At 39.4% G+C, this 14,398-nt stretch overlaps 1 protein-coding gene across 3 annotated transcripts in view; it reads left to right on the forward strand.

Moving 5' to 3' along the window:
• TMTC4 (transmembrane O-mannosyltransferase targeting cadherins 4) overlaps nt 1-14,398 on the forward strand; it is a 52,997-nt gene that overhangs the window by 12,259 nt on the left and 26,340 nt on the right. For all 3 annotated transcript variants that reach the window (XM_065677985.1, XM_065677986.1, XM_065677987.1), the window contains 2 exons: nt 1,736-1,823; nt 13,116-13,213. In XM_065677985.1, coding sequence (XP_065534057.1) covers nt 1,736-1,823; nt 13,116-13,213 — 186 coding nt within the window. The remainder of the gene's footprint in view (nt 1-1,735; nt 1,824-13,115; nt 13,214-14,398) is intronic.

Raw genomic sequence — 14,398 nt, forward strand, 5'->3', positions numbered from 1 at the left:
ACTAAATAAAACACAGGCATAAAGGTATTCCTGATGCTAAGTTAAAACTGTGGGGGTTTTTTTGTTTACCTTGTTACCGGGACTACAGACCTGATCCTGCGTTTGAGATAACATGGTACTGTTGGAGTCATCTGAGGCCGTATGTGTGTTATTAGGCTCTTAATCTCTTTTTTATAACAAGTTGGCATTTATTTTCAGAATTGTGTCAGTTCACCGTTACTTTTATCTCATTAGCTGAGAGTATCCTGAAACAGAATGACACGTCATTATTTTCACCTTTTAAAGCAGTCCACAGCCATTGAGTTAATTCTCTTAATATCTTTATAAAATAGAAAAAGAAGCTGGGAAGTTAGATGCACGGCTTTGGATAAATTAATAAATTTCTCTGAGCAGCATTTAGGAGTCCGATAGTTTCTCCTTTTTACAGTATCAAGTGAAGCGGAGGGTAAAGTGGGGGAGAGTCTCTTCAGTGTATTCAGTCCTACTCTCATGCCTCTGTGCTTCTCTGTCTGGTGTTACTCAGTAACAGTTGTTCTGTCAGTTCATACTCATACAAAAAATGCCCTTCTCCTAAGACAGGTTAGCAACCAGCTTTAAACAAAATGAAGATACACTTTATACTTTCCTTTTTCTGTTCCACTCAGAAAATGGGACAATTGGTGTGCTATACAAAAAACAGTTTGTGCTTTTGTCCCTGAAACATCACCTCAAAAAGGACATTGAAAAAAAAAAAAAGAAAAAAGCAAACCTGGAAGTGTTCTGCTCTGCTTCCAAAAGGCCTCTTTGTGCATCTTCTCCTGGAAATATGGAACCCAGTACTCCGGGAAGTAGAGCTAGACTAAAATGTAAGGGGCATTTTCCATGATCCTTGCTCTGGATGTATGTTCTAGTGAGGTCCCAACATCAGGGCCTATGCTGTCCCTTGCCAACCCCATGTTATGATTTCCACAAAAAGTTCATTGTGTATCTGACACTTGTGTAATTGAGGAATGAAGATCCAAAAATATGTCATGCTGTGTCTCAGCAAGTTATTGTGAATACAGTTTAAGGGCTTGAACCAAAGCTTGGTGATGGCCCTGAGAATGCTCTTGGTTTAAATAGATTGGCACAGATCAGGAGTATGGAGGTCCCAGAGTGTGCTTCTGATTTTCTTTTGCATTAGTACAGCTTCTGTTACAAGATGCATTTGAAGGTATCATTAATGCAATCAATTAATATAACACAAAAAACTGTCAGAGGGGAGATTCTTTTCCTGATTCTGCGGGCTAGAAGCTATTTATCTATTCTGAGTGTTCAGACTGTACTTTGAAGGCTGGCTTGTCTTCTGAAAGTGAACAGTCTTGATTTGCATTTCAGCAGAGCTGCTGATTTTACTGGGGTTCAGGATGTTTGCTAAAAATTCTACTGAAAGGCAACATGATCAAAAAAAAACCCAGGTGGAATGGGGCATTTTTTCCAGTAAGGTCCTTCTTTATTTCTTAAAACAGCAGTTTTTCATAAATTAAAGCCAAACCATTCACCCAGTTGATACTAAGCAATACCTGATCAAAATTAGGATGTGGCTTATGAAAGTGTGTATCACTAATCCAGTAAACCAGTTTAAAAAAAGAAAAAAAATGTAAAGTGATGTAGCAGTATTCTTTTATACATTTCACTTTGTATGTATGTGTATACCTTTATCTCAGGTTTTCTAAGAAGAAAATCTGGTAATCTGAAACTTCTTTTTTTTTTTAAGGTTGCCGGGATTGTTGGCAGAGCAGACCTACTGTGTGCCCTCTTCTTTTTGTTGTCATTCCTTGGCTACTGTAAAGCATTTAGAGAAAGTAAGCATTCTGTTTGCCCTTTAAATTTTACATTGTGTATATTTTCTGCTTGCATACATTTCAGTGAAATATAGCAAAACTAAAAGTGTCAGCTTGATGTGGTTTGAATTTATTAATGTTTATACCCTCATAAAATATTAAAACCAACCAACCAAACATGCTTTAGCAGGTATTTATTGTTGGAAGAGCTGGAAGGGTTGCTGTCCCTAATTCCCGTTTATTTTAAGAAAAGTCTGTTTTATAATAGGCTTATCTGTTAAATGTTTTATTGTTTAGAAGCATAAAGAAATATTTTAATAAGTATTTCGAAAGAAATAAAACCTATGAACGTATATTCTTAAATATTTTAGTACACTTTATGCCATTATGTTGGGATGGCTTAAATGGAAATGAACTTTAGGAACCTTAATTGTATTTTTAATGAATTGTACAGAATTATTCATATGAGTAAGCCCTCTAAATTCCTGGAATATGCAAGTGCTGGCATATACATACCGAATATAGTGTTACTCAGAGATTTTGTAAGACAGCTGTATTTAACATGAACTATTCCATTGTAGATATTCTTTCAAGTGAGCTTTTAGATCCGTTGCATTATTTGATCTGAATGCAGGTTGGCAGTTCAGATACAGTTGTGGAAAAATTATCTTGGCGCTCTGATAAATAAGCACACAATAATACATGAATTCATGGTTATGAAAAACTGTACAGGACATGCAATCTGCTATCTGAATGTGCCCTGCCACAGGAAATATGAGGATCATTTGGTGAACCTGTGAGGAGCTGTGTTGTGAAAAGCTTGTATAATACCAGTTCAATAGGCATGGCCTGTAGCATTTAACCAGAGTTGGCAGTGTATTATAGAGGTACCTGAGCTGGCTTTAGGTGATCTAACTTAACAACATAGTCATGGCATCATAGTGTAGGCTGAGGGGGGAGGAGGGGTGTAAGTTAGTCCACAGTGAGCTCTACGATGCTGTGAGTAGCTCCTGCTGCTTGTATTTAGATGTTTTGGAACTTTTTTTTATTATTTCTGATATCATAAGTTTAACTTAAATATTATCACTTCAAATTATATTTACAGTGATTCCTGTTCACTTTTGATATTTTTCTCCCCTTTGAGTAGGTTTCGTTTTTTTCAACTGAGATAATTTCGTGATGAAAATTGGCCTTGGGATCTTGTTCGCTCATTTATTCTTTTCTCACCTATTTTACTGGGTATGGTTGTGCTTTGGTGTTTGTTTTGTTAATGCTGGAGTAAATTAAGACAAAGCAAAATACTGACAACGTGCTTTCCAGTTTGCTGGTACAGGTAGACCTATATGGCAGGGGTAATCATTTTGGTGTGAACTTAAGAGCCAAATTCTTAGGACTACCTTGGAGACTTTCATATAGGATTTTGTTATGGAGGACACCTCAGGAATGATTTAAGAATGTGATGTGTACTCTCGTTAGGAATATTCTGAGTGCTTGTACAACTTGTGGAGGCCATTTGGATACCTTTTAGAAGTCAGTGTAATTTTAGTAGTATTCTTATACTGAAACACTTGTAATTGATACAGAGAGGGAAGATGTCATGAAAAGAAGATATTAAGCAGCACTATTTTTTACTGGACATTACATCATAATAGGGTCAGAGCTGTGTCACTTAAGCATATTTAAATCTGATTTTGCCAAGGAAAACTGCAGTCTCCCAGCATAGTTGTGTCTTTTCTCTTTCAGGTCAGTTTTCAGTATTTACTGTCACATTCACTGCCTGATTTTCCTTCAGCAACTTTTTAAAAAAACGTAGACTTTCTTTGTACTTAAGAATTTGTATCAAAGTTAAATACTTGAGTCTCTTCCAACAGTTACCTCATTTTGGGTAGCCTGGTGACAATTTAATGTTCTTGCGGATACTATCTGGCATGTCCTAAACAAAAGAATGAAAAGTTATTTCCAGCACGACTAAGTTCTTTAGCAGATCTTGCCTAGAGCCTGAAGGGAGGAGCCCGAGCTTCAGAGTATCTCTTTCCTCTGAATCTTACATGAGTTGCTGCAGGCTGATGAGCAATGTGCCAAAATCCAGACATTTCAGAGTCAAAGTTTCAGGCCAGAATGGTTCTGGTCTAAAAGCTGATTTAGGAAAGCCGTGGTGGGATTCACTGTTCATCCTGGATGTGCCTTGCTATGAAAATCATTCATTTGTAAATAGAAGGGTGGGTGAGATAAAATAGAATAGACTATGTCAGTTGGAAAGGACCTGTAACAATCATCTCATCCAACTGCCTGACCACTTCGGGGCTGACTGGAAGTTAAAAGCATGTTATTAAGGGCATTTCCCAAATGCCTCTTGAACACTGACAGGCATGGGGCATCGACCACCTCTCTAGGAAGCCTGTTCAAGTGTCTGACCGCCCTTTTGGTACAGAAATGCTTCTTCATGTCCAGTCTAAACCTCCCTTCATGCAGCTTTGAACCATTCCCACACATCCTGTCACTGGGTACCAGGGAGAAGAGATCAGCATCTCCATCTCCGCTTTTCCTTCAGGCAGCTGTAGAGAGCATTCAGGTGACTCCTCAGCCTCCTTTCTCCAAACTAGACAAGCCTGTGAGGTCCTTAGCTGCTCCTTATAGGACTTCCCCTCCAATCAGGAACTCTAGACTCTTTTCTGCAGAACTGCTGCCTAGGCAGTCCCCAGCCTGGACTGTTGCATAGTTCTGTCTTTGATTTTCATGAGTCTTCTATCAGCCCATTCCTCTAGCTTGTCATGGTCCCTCCAAATGGCAGTCCTGTTCTCCACTGTACCGATAATAATTACTGCCAGTTTGCTGTTACTGATGAACTTCGAAGAAGTGTCAGAGTAAAACTAACATTGATAAGCCTGAGTTGATACTACTGATACGTTTGTGTTCTCAGTAACAAGTACTGTTTTGTCACCAGCAGCATCCTAACACTACTATCAGACAGATAGATTATATACATCTTCCATGAAGAACCTGACTATTCTTGCAGCAAGGCTATGTGAGGTTTGTGTACAGCTGTGTTCCAGAAGTCTCTCTGTGTTTCAGTAGTGTAGATGTAGTTGTTGAACTGTCATTCTCGTTCTTCTCTAAAGGAGACAAAAGTCGTGGAAGAGAGACTGGTTAGTGCTTGTTTTCACCTGGTATCTTGGTGAATGAATCTGAGATTTATTTTTTTATTATTATTTGTTTAGAGTAAGGACTCAGCTCTTGAGGAGGATTTGAGTACTGTGGAGAAAGTATATATCATTCTGAAAACAATCAGGAGGTCAGAGAAGTATTGGTGTCAGACTGTGAAACTTCCAAAGGCAAATAATGCTTTTTGTGAAGTTCAAGATATACTAAAGCTTGTTTGCCTGATGTAGTGTGTTGTTTTGGTGGAATTTGGGGTAGACAGTTTCTTTTACACAAAATCTGTGGCATTATTTTTTTTCTTTTTAAGTATAAGCATTTAACACACTATGTGTTAAATTATGTCTTGCTTAAGTTCTAAGGCACTGTAACTTTTCTCCAATATACAGTTTCTGATATTACCATCTTTGATAGGATATCATTTATATTTGCAAGGAACTAATCTGTTGTTATTCTGTCCTGCTGTTTTAAAACACAGCTGTGGGGACAAATCCACTGCATAGGCTTTGGAGACAGCAAGAGCTGACAACTGTTTAGGTATGTTCTGAAGGGAATTGTGGGTTATTAACTTTGAATTTTAATGCAGCTTCTCTGGGAATTCATAAGGCGATTTAAAATTGCTCTAGTATTCATTTTGCCTTCCTTTGTCTTCAACTTTGACAGTGATCCAGTTGCATGTATTTGCCATCTGCATTGGTGATCTCTAGTGATGTAAAATGAGGAGTTCATTATTTGCTTCGTGTGCATAATATTAGCCAGGATATTAAATAAGGGATCAACTGCTTGCTCATATGCTATGAGTCCTAAAAAATACTTTGTTCTGGTTGTGTGTTTGTTTTGTTCTGTTCTATGTAGTTGTCTGTTAAGCATCTACTAGTTCATTGCTAATTGAATAAAGCATGTGAAGTAGACTGTAGTGATGAGTGTTGTGAATATTGGAGTTTTGTATTATGGAGGTTTTCCTACAGATTGAAAATGTTTTAAGTCTCCTGTATGAAAGAGATTATTATTACGGGGAGTTTGTTAGCTATTTCACAATTAGACAAGAGGTATTTAATATTATTAAACATGATTTTTCATCTGTGTGCTCTACTATTCATATTTGAACACACTGGAAGGCAGTAGTTATCTGTGGAAAAACTAGATTTCCAAAGGAGTAGGTGCTTTCAGAGAATGAATTACTGAAAATGATGACTACTTATATTATTTTGATGAGCAGAGCAGAAACAAAAACCTTTTTTTTGTAGAATTAGTGCTAACTTTTGTCTGTCCGAGATGGTGTAATTCAGGGATAGACGATCCCCTTACTGTAGCCTATGTGTAATGAGTTTGAGTTGCTTGGATATCCTTAGAAATGGCATTTGCTATTGTAATTTCATTATTAAGTAAAATGCTGAGCTGCAATAGAATGTGTATTTGGAGACACACAGGAGATCTCAAGCTTAAGTCAATTCTAACAGTGTATTCTTGTATGATCTTTTAAGACTAGATAATTCTTCCTCCTTTGCTTAGCAATTCACAAGCAGGCAATTCTTAGAACTTGGTTAGATGAGTATTTCTAATAGTTTAGTTGGAAGATGCCATCCCCTTAGGCAAGGCATGTTAATGGATTATACAAGCATTTGATCTGTTTCAATTAAACATTTCTGCAGGAGCTCAACATAACTTACTTTGCTTAGACTTTCAAAGGAGCAGGTGCTTTCACAGAACCGGTTACAGGGTTTCACCTGAAGATGGCGACTACTTAAACTGCTCCAAGCTGTCACCTGGCTGAGCCCTAAGATGCTCAATTAGCTTTGAAGAAGGGGATGCAGAATGCCTTGGTGTTTGAATTTGTAATAATCGTTTGGGATATTGTTATATTGATTTAAGACTAATCTTGGCACTCTAAATGGAGTATTTTCTTCATATCCCTAACTTTGAAGGAATTTGTTTTCATTTGACTTGTGGATTTAGGAAACTGCAAGATAAGGTCTCTTAAAAATAGAATTAGCATTAGGAAGACAGAGTTGAGGTGTATCATCAATAGGCTCCTCATAAATTAAGGATTAGTCAGTTCCACGCTGTAAAAAATTTTGTGTACGCTCTAGGAATGCTTATACTGGAGTCTGGCAGCCTACCTAGAGGAGCCCTCATGGCTTTTTTCTAGTTTCTATGGGTATTTCATTAAGCCTGAAAGTTGACGGGATTCAAAGTCCTCCTAAAGAAGGGACTGTGTGAGCAATGCTTTTTTGGTTTTGTATAGAAACAATTTATTTCTATAGTTAAAAAAAAAAAAAAAAGGCAAGTACTCTGTTTCTTTGGCATGGTTACTATTTTGTCCATCTGTCAGAGTGGCACAGTGCCCACTCACAATATGGTGTACCAGTTTCAACCAGGCACAGGTGCCAAGGAAAGATTGGTTTCGTTTTCTGACACAACATTCTTCTGGTGGGAAGCAGCACTGTATTAGGGGAATGTGCTTTGTTAGACTGATTACTTCTGTTGGCATGTGTATATCTCATAATAATTAGCACTTACACAGTACTATACATTTTCAAATCACTGTTAAAAAAAAAGAAAAGGAAGGCATTGTTGAATTATGGGCTTTTGAATCTATTTTTCTAGCCTACTTTACTGAGATTTCTGTAAACTGGGGTGAGGGAGGGAGTGTTGTGTGTACTGACTCAGGAGCAATCACAAAATAAAACACTTCTTAATTGAAATTCTTTGTCTTTGAAGCTTAATCACTGATAAATTTTCATAGTATTACAACTATATGTATGACTTTATTGACCTTTTGAGGCTGCAAAAGAAAGCAAAGGCAGATTATGTTTTTCAGAATTAGATCTAGATCACAAAATCACAGAATGTTGGAAAGGGACCAACAAGGTTGGAAGGGACCTCAAGGTCGCCTGAGCTGACCTGCTCAAACAGGTCACCTACAGCCAGTTGTACATGACCATGTCCAGACAGCTTCTGAATACCTCCAAGGATGGAGACTCCATAACCTCTCTGGGCAACTTGTGCCAGTGCTTGTTCACCCTCTGAGTAAAAAGGCGTTTCCTGATGTTCAGACTGCACCTCATGCGCGTCAGTATTAAAGAGTCATAGAATGGTTAGGGTTGGAAAGAGTCTTAAGATCATCTAGTTCCAATCCCCCTGCCATGGACAGGGACATCTCACACTAAACCATCCCACACAAGGCTTCATCCAACCTGGCCTTGGACACTGCCAGGGATGGAGCGCTCACAACCTCCCTGGGCAACCGATTCCAGTGTCTCACCACCCTAACAGGAAAGAATTTCCTCCCTATATCCAATCTAAACTTCCCCTGTTTAGGTTTTAACCCGTTATCCCTTGTCCTGTCACTACAGTCCCTGACGAAGAGTCCCTCCCCAGCACCCTTATAGGCCCCCTTCAGATACTGGAAGGCTGCTATGAGGTCCCCACACAGCCTTCTCTTCTCCAGGCTGAACAGCCCCAACTTCCTCAGCCTATCTTCACATGGGAGGTGCTCCAGTCCCCTCATCATCCTCGTGGCCCTCCTCTGGACTTGTTCCAGCAGTTCCATGTCCTTTTATGTTGAGGACACTAGAACTGCACACAATACTCCAGGTGAGGTCTCAGGAGAGCAGAGTAGAGGGGCAGGATCACCTCCTTCGACCTGTTGGTCACGCTGCTTTTGATGCAGCCCAGGATACGGTTGGCTTTCTGGGCTGCGAGCACACACTGCCAGCCCGTGTTCATTTTCTCATCGACCAGCACCCCCAAGTCCTTCTCTGCAGGGCTGCTCTGAATCTCTTCTTTGCCCAACCTGTAGCTGTGCCTGGGTTTGCTCCGACCCAGGTGCAGGACCTTGCACTTGTTGTGGTTGAACTTCTATTCAGCCTGATTCTCTACTGCTTAAGTTTGAACCCAGTTTATGCCTATTTTCTCTGGTCCTGTCACTGGACACCACTGAAAACAGCCTGGCTCTGTCCTCTTTGCACCCTCCAGGTGTGTAAATATCTCCCTTCAGGTTTTTATGTACATTGATGAGATTACCCCCAGCCTTCTCTTCTCCAGTCTGAACAGTCCCAGCTCACAGCCTTTTCCCACAGAGGATGTGCTCCAGTCCCTTCATCTTCTTACTGGCCCTTTGTTGGACTTATTCCAGTATGTCCATGTCTCTCATGTACTGGGGAGCCCAGAACTGGACACACTACTCCAGGTGTGGCGTCACCAGTGCTAAGTAGAGGGGGAGGATCCTCTCTCTCCCTTGGCCTATTGGCCAGGTTTTGTCTAATGTAGCCCAGGATACCGTTAGTCCCCTTTCCTGCAAGGGCACATTGCTGACTCATGTTCAATCAGTCTGGTGTGCACCAGGACTCTCCTGTCCTTTTCTGCCAAGGGCTTTCCAGCTGGGTGATCCCTAGCATTTATGGTGCCTGGAGTAGTTCCTCTCTAGCTGCAGGATTTTGCAGTTCTCCTTGTTGAATTTGATGAGGTTACTGCTAGCCCATTTCTCCAGCCTGTCAAGGTCCTTCTGGGTGGCAGGATGATCCGCTGCTCTGTCAGCCACTCCTCCCAGTTTTGTGTCACACGCAAACTTCCTGAGGCTGCACAAACCTGTATGTTGTTGGTAAGCAGTTAATCATATCCTTTTATGCCTTAGAGGTTCACCTAAAAAATAGTTTGTCTCACTATTTTAGGTTTTCTTCTGCGTAATTTTGACTAATCAGCTTACTCTTTTGTTTCTTTAGCTTATCATTTTGTTTCTCTTCTTTAAAAGTAGGCATGTTGGCATTGTTTTATTTTATTTGAAGCTTCTGGATTCTCATGTGTTCTTCATGATTTCTCAGAGGTAACAGTAGAGATTACTCTGGGTTGCAGAGGACCTGTTGGAGGAAATTTAACCAATCATAATTTAAAACAGATAAACTTCTCTATAAATTCCTACAGTTCACTATTGTTGCTTTTTGTTCTTGCTCCCTATCTGCTGATGGTGTGCTTACTATCTGGTTGCAGCTGACCTCATTTTGAAAAAATGAAGCAAAAAGGCACAGAACACTTCTGTTTTCTTGGCACTGTCCATTTACTTTCCCACTGAGTACTGGAATAACTCCTTCCTTGTTGCTGCTCTTCTTACAAATATATCTAAGGAATTGTGGGTTTTGTTCTTTACATACATTACCTTTTCTCATTTTATGATGTGAGCTTTCTGAGTTTGTTTCTGTGTGTGTGCTGCTGTTACACTTGTTCTTGATAATTCAACCTAGTTCCTTTTTTCTTATTACTCTTAACATTTTGAATCATCAAAGCATTTGTTGAATCACCAGCTGGTCTCTTACTATATATACTTGCCACTAGCTTCTGTGTTAAGATCATTTGTGTACTGAAAACTGCTTCTCTGAGAAGTGCTTAGTTGCTCTGACTTACTTTCCACCAGAATTTGATTCTGGGAAGAAGAGATCTCTCAGTAGAAGAGCCTTACTCTGTAAATGGAAAACTTGAAACCCTCAAGAGGTAATGTAGATAGGTATCATCTCATCTTACAGCAAACTAAAGACTATAATCTATTTCATAGTAAGTTTCTCATATCAGCACTCACAATTCTCTTTCCTGCAAAGATAATTCCTCTGTGTGCATGTCTATGTGTATCTGTGTGTACATATGAATTTATATTTTTGGGGCTGTTCAGCCTGGAGAAGAGAAGGCTGCGTGGGGACCTAATAGCAGCCTTCCAGTATCTGAAGGGGGCCTATAGGGATGCTGGGGAGGGACTCTTCGTCAGGGACTGTAGTGACAGGACAAGGGGTAACGGGTTAAAACTTAAACAGGGGAAGTTTAGATTTGATATAAGGAGGAAATTCTTTCCTGTTAGGGTGGTGAGACACTGGAATGGGTTGCCGAGGGAGGTTGTGAGTGCTCCATCCCTGGCGGTGTTCAAGGCCAGGTTGGATGAGGCTTTGTGTGGGATGGTTTAGTGTGAGGTGTCCCTGCCCATGGCATAGGGGCTGGAACTAGATGATCTTGAGGTCCTTTCCAACCCTAACTATTCTGTGATTCTATGATTCTAAGAAAGCATACTTCAGTGAACTCAGTGAAGTCCATTGGATTGGTTCAGTGTTCTCCCTTTTACACTTACCAAGATTGGCTGATTGTCAATTTGTGAATACAGTCAATTACTTTGCCATCTTTGCATTCTCTGTAGAGAGTTTATTTCTACATTAAGCAAACAAACAAACCCACCAAGCAAACAAACAAAAAAACCCACTGAATCTCAAGAACTGGCTGAACTGGCTGTTGTATTGGCTGAACAGTCTGTTGTATTGCAGAATCTGAAGAGTTGAAGAGCTCCTTTAAGGATGTATTTATGACAGGTTCCTTTTATTCTTAGCAGTACTCTTAGAACGAATTTCGAACCCCCTTCCCCTATGAACTCCAGCCCTCATTGTTCAGTGTAACTCATGTGAGCTGGAGTTTCCCCATTACATTTTTTTTTTTCAGTTGCAGTGTTTCTTTATTTCAGTCATTATGTACTTTGTATTTCCAAGTTTTGCATTGGTGTTGTAGAGATCGTATGACTTCTTTCCTTTAGATGGGTTTCTTTTGACATTATAACATCTGCACCTCTGATGTTAAGTGTGAGGATATAATTTGCAATGGAGGGAGAAGGAATAAATGCCTGCTGGGTGTTGCAATGATGAATCTCAAACATCTTAACATTTGCACTGTTGAAGCTTTAAGTCTTAAATAAGAAAGGAGTGCTAGAAGCAACCTCAGACCTGTTTTTCTACACTTTTTTATGAAAAGTTCTGCTCTCTGCCACAAAATAAGTAGTTTGCCTCAAATGAGAGAGGAGACCAATGTCAACAGATCCTTTTCACGCACGCTTGTGGTTATGGTTTGTATCTGACCAAACAACATCTGAGCTAGTATACTAGTTTCCCTTTATAATCAGTGAAGAGTCAGCTACTTTCCTGAAAGGTGGACCACTGCATTTAATGAGGTAACTTAATCCCTAAAGGTGTCCCCTTCTCTCAAGCAGTGAGAAAGAAAGCCTAGTATACTAGCTTTGGTGTGGGTGCCTACTTCTGCCATTCACCCTTCCCATAGACCACTATTGCAGTTATTTTTAAGTACTGAGGTCAAAACTGCATTAGCAGTAGGAAGGAACTGCTCTAGAGATCAGGGAAAGTAGGAAAGCGATCCAGTTAGTGAAAGTAGAGTTCAACTTTATTTTTTCACGTGCCAAGTCAAAGATTGGTTCTTGTGATGCCTGTAGAGCCCATGTTGCTTGAACCAAGAAACTCCCTCTGAATGAGCAGAGCACTTCCCTCTGTTGCTTGCACCTGTGGAGTAGAGGTTGTGACAGATATGTTTTTATGTGAAGTATCCATGTACTCTGTGTGTGATAGTACCTTGGCTGAAGTAGGGCTTATTGTTACATTAATCTCAGAAATGCCTGCTTGTAGTACCCAAAATCAGCTACATGGTGCAGTCTTTAAAGACTCTTTCTTTGAGCAGAAGCTGTACTCTTGATCTCTTAACCCCAGCGTTCCTCACCCTGCTGTAAAACTGCTTCCTGAGTGCAAGAACTAACTGCTTCTTTGCTCAGATGCTGGAATTTTTGAGCTCCATGGCATTCCACTGCAGTGCTAATGAAATGACTTGAGGTACTTGCTAAATGCAGCAGCCCTGGAGAAGCAGCTCATTGTGCCTTTGTAGATAACACTACAGTTAAAACAGTTTGCATGTGTGACACTTCATGTGTAACTATGAGAAAGAATTTCTTATTAGTATGGTGGCTTGAAAGAGAGTGGCCAGTAATGGTACAGCTCTGGCTAAGAATGATAAATGTGTTTAAATATTGGGAATTAACCTTTGCAGATGATGAATTGTGGAAACTATGTGAAGCTTCTGCCATTCTAATTAATCTGGCTACAACGTCTAGCAAATAGGGAGATTTCTGATGTCTCTGAGGATAGAAAATGACTGCAATAAAGGGACAAATGCCAGCATATTGCAAGAGGTGCCCTATGCTTTTTAAGTCTATGCATCCAGATCTTGACTGACAGAAAAGATTGTGAGATTACGTGTTGTATGTTTTTAAAAATTCTAATTTTAATTTAGATTTCTAACTTTACCTTTAAATGTAAAAACCTAATACTGTGGCATGCTTTATTTTGACAGATAAGGAAGGACATAATTTTTCTATATTCTGGGTGTTGGTGAGTGTTATCCTAGGCGCAATAGCCATGCTGTGCAAAGAACAAGGAATTACAATACTGGTAAGAATCCTCTTATTGACTGAATTTTGACCTCAGCATCTGTCAAGTGCAGTTGTAAAGCCTATAAGGATGAATGCTTTCCACAGCTAATCGTATGCACACCTTTTTGTTCTGTTCAGAAAACTAATTAATGTCGACAGAAAGCATTATTCTGGTAGATCTGTCTTGTGTCCCTGCCAATCTGTTTGGAATTCTTCATTTTATCTTTTGTAAGCAGGTTGCATATATCTCTTCATTGTTTTGCAAAATTTTAAAAATATACAGTGTTAGTTTTAATGCTTATGATGTCCATTGGTCTTGGTTTTGAATGCAATTTTTGAGATAGGCCTACAAACCTCTTGTTGAAGGCATATGAACAATGATATAACTGAGGAGAGCATTTTTAAAAGCTCCACCCTCTTGCTTTTGCGAACAATGTCATTGGAAGTATAGCCATTGTTTATGCATTTCTAATGTTGAATCTCTTCTTAATGTCCCTTATTTAAGGATCTGCCTGTGCAAACAGATAGTTACTGTTCATTTTCATTGTGCTCTTGGTTTTTATTACTTCAGCGAAGACATTCTGTTTTGAGTGATCAAATCATCTACCTGAAATGCTACATCAGTGATTTTTGCATTTTATATAGATAGGTCTTTATAGATAAATTTAATTTATAGCTTTAACTGGCATAAGGCAAGAGAATCAGAAGAATTCTTTGCAGCAAGGACCTTCTTGTCCTTTCTAACAAAAAAGGAAGAAATAATCACAGAAGAAAACTTCTTGCCTTAGGACATTATATTTTAGTAGATATTTGTAGATTGATGTATTATTCAGAGATGTCTGTAAGCAAAACATAAGGAATTATCTTAAAACATGGTTCAATTATTTCCTTTAGTGGTATGAAGTAATTATTTGCACTAGCAGACAGAAATGTTATTGGCTCTGGGTTTTTTATTTGTTTGCTCTTGCATTGCTAGGATAATTATATTTATTGTTGTGCTGAGGGGCACAGGTCAGAGGGTGAAAGGATGAATCACACATTAAAAAGATTGCTTGTAGGCTGAATGTATTTTTCAGCAGGATTCTTGCCTTCCTATCTCCATGCTAGTGAACCAAAAACCTTTTAACTGCTAGGTGGCCTGTCTACAAGGAACCATGCCATACTCTAACCTCTCTTCTGTCTTCACCCTTTGACTGCTAGAAAT

This window comes from Lathamus discolor, chromosome 4 (genome assembly GCF_037157495.1).
Source record: "Lathamus discolor isolate bLatDis1 chromosome 4, bLatDis1.hap1, whole genome shotgun sequence".
Lineage (NCBI taxonomy): Eukaryota > Metazoa > Chordata > Aves > Psittaciformes > Psittacidae > Lathamus > Lathamus discolor.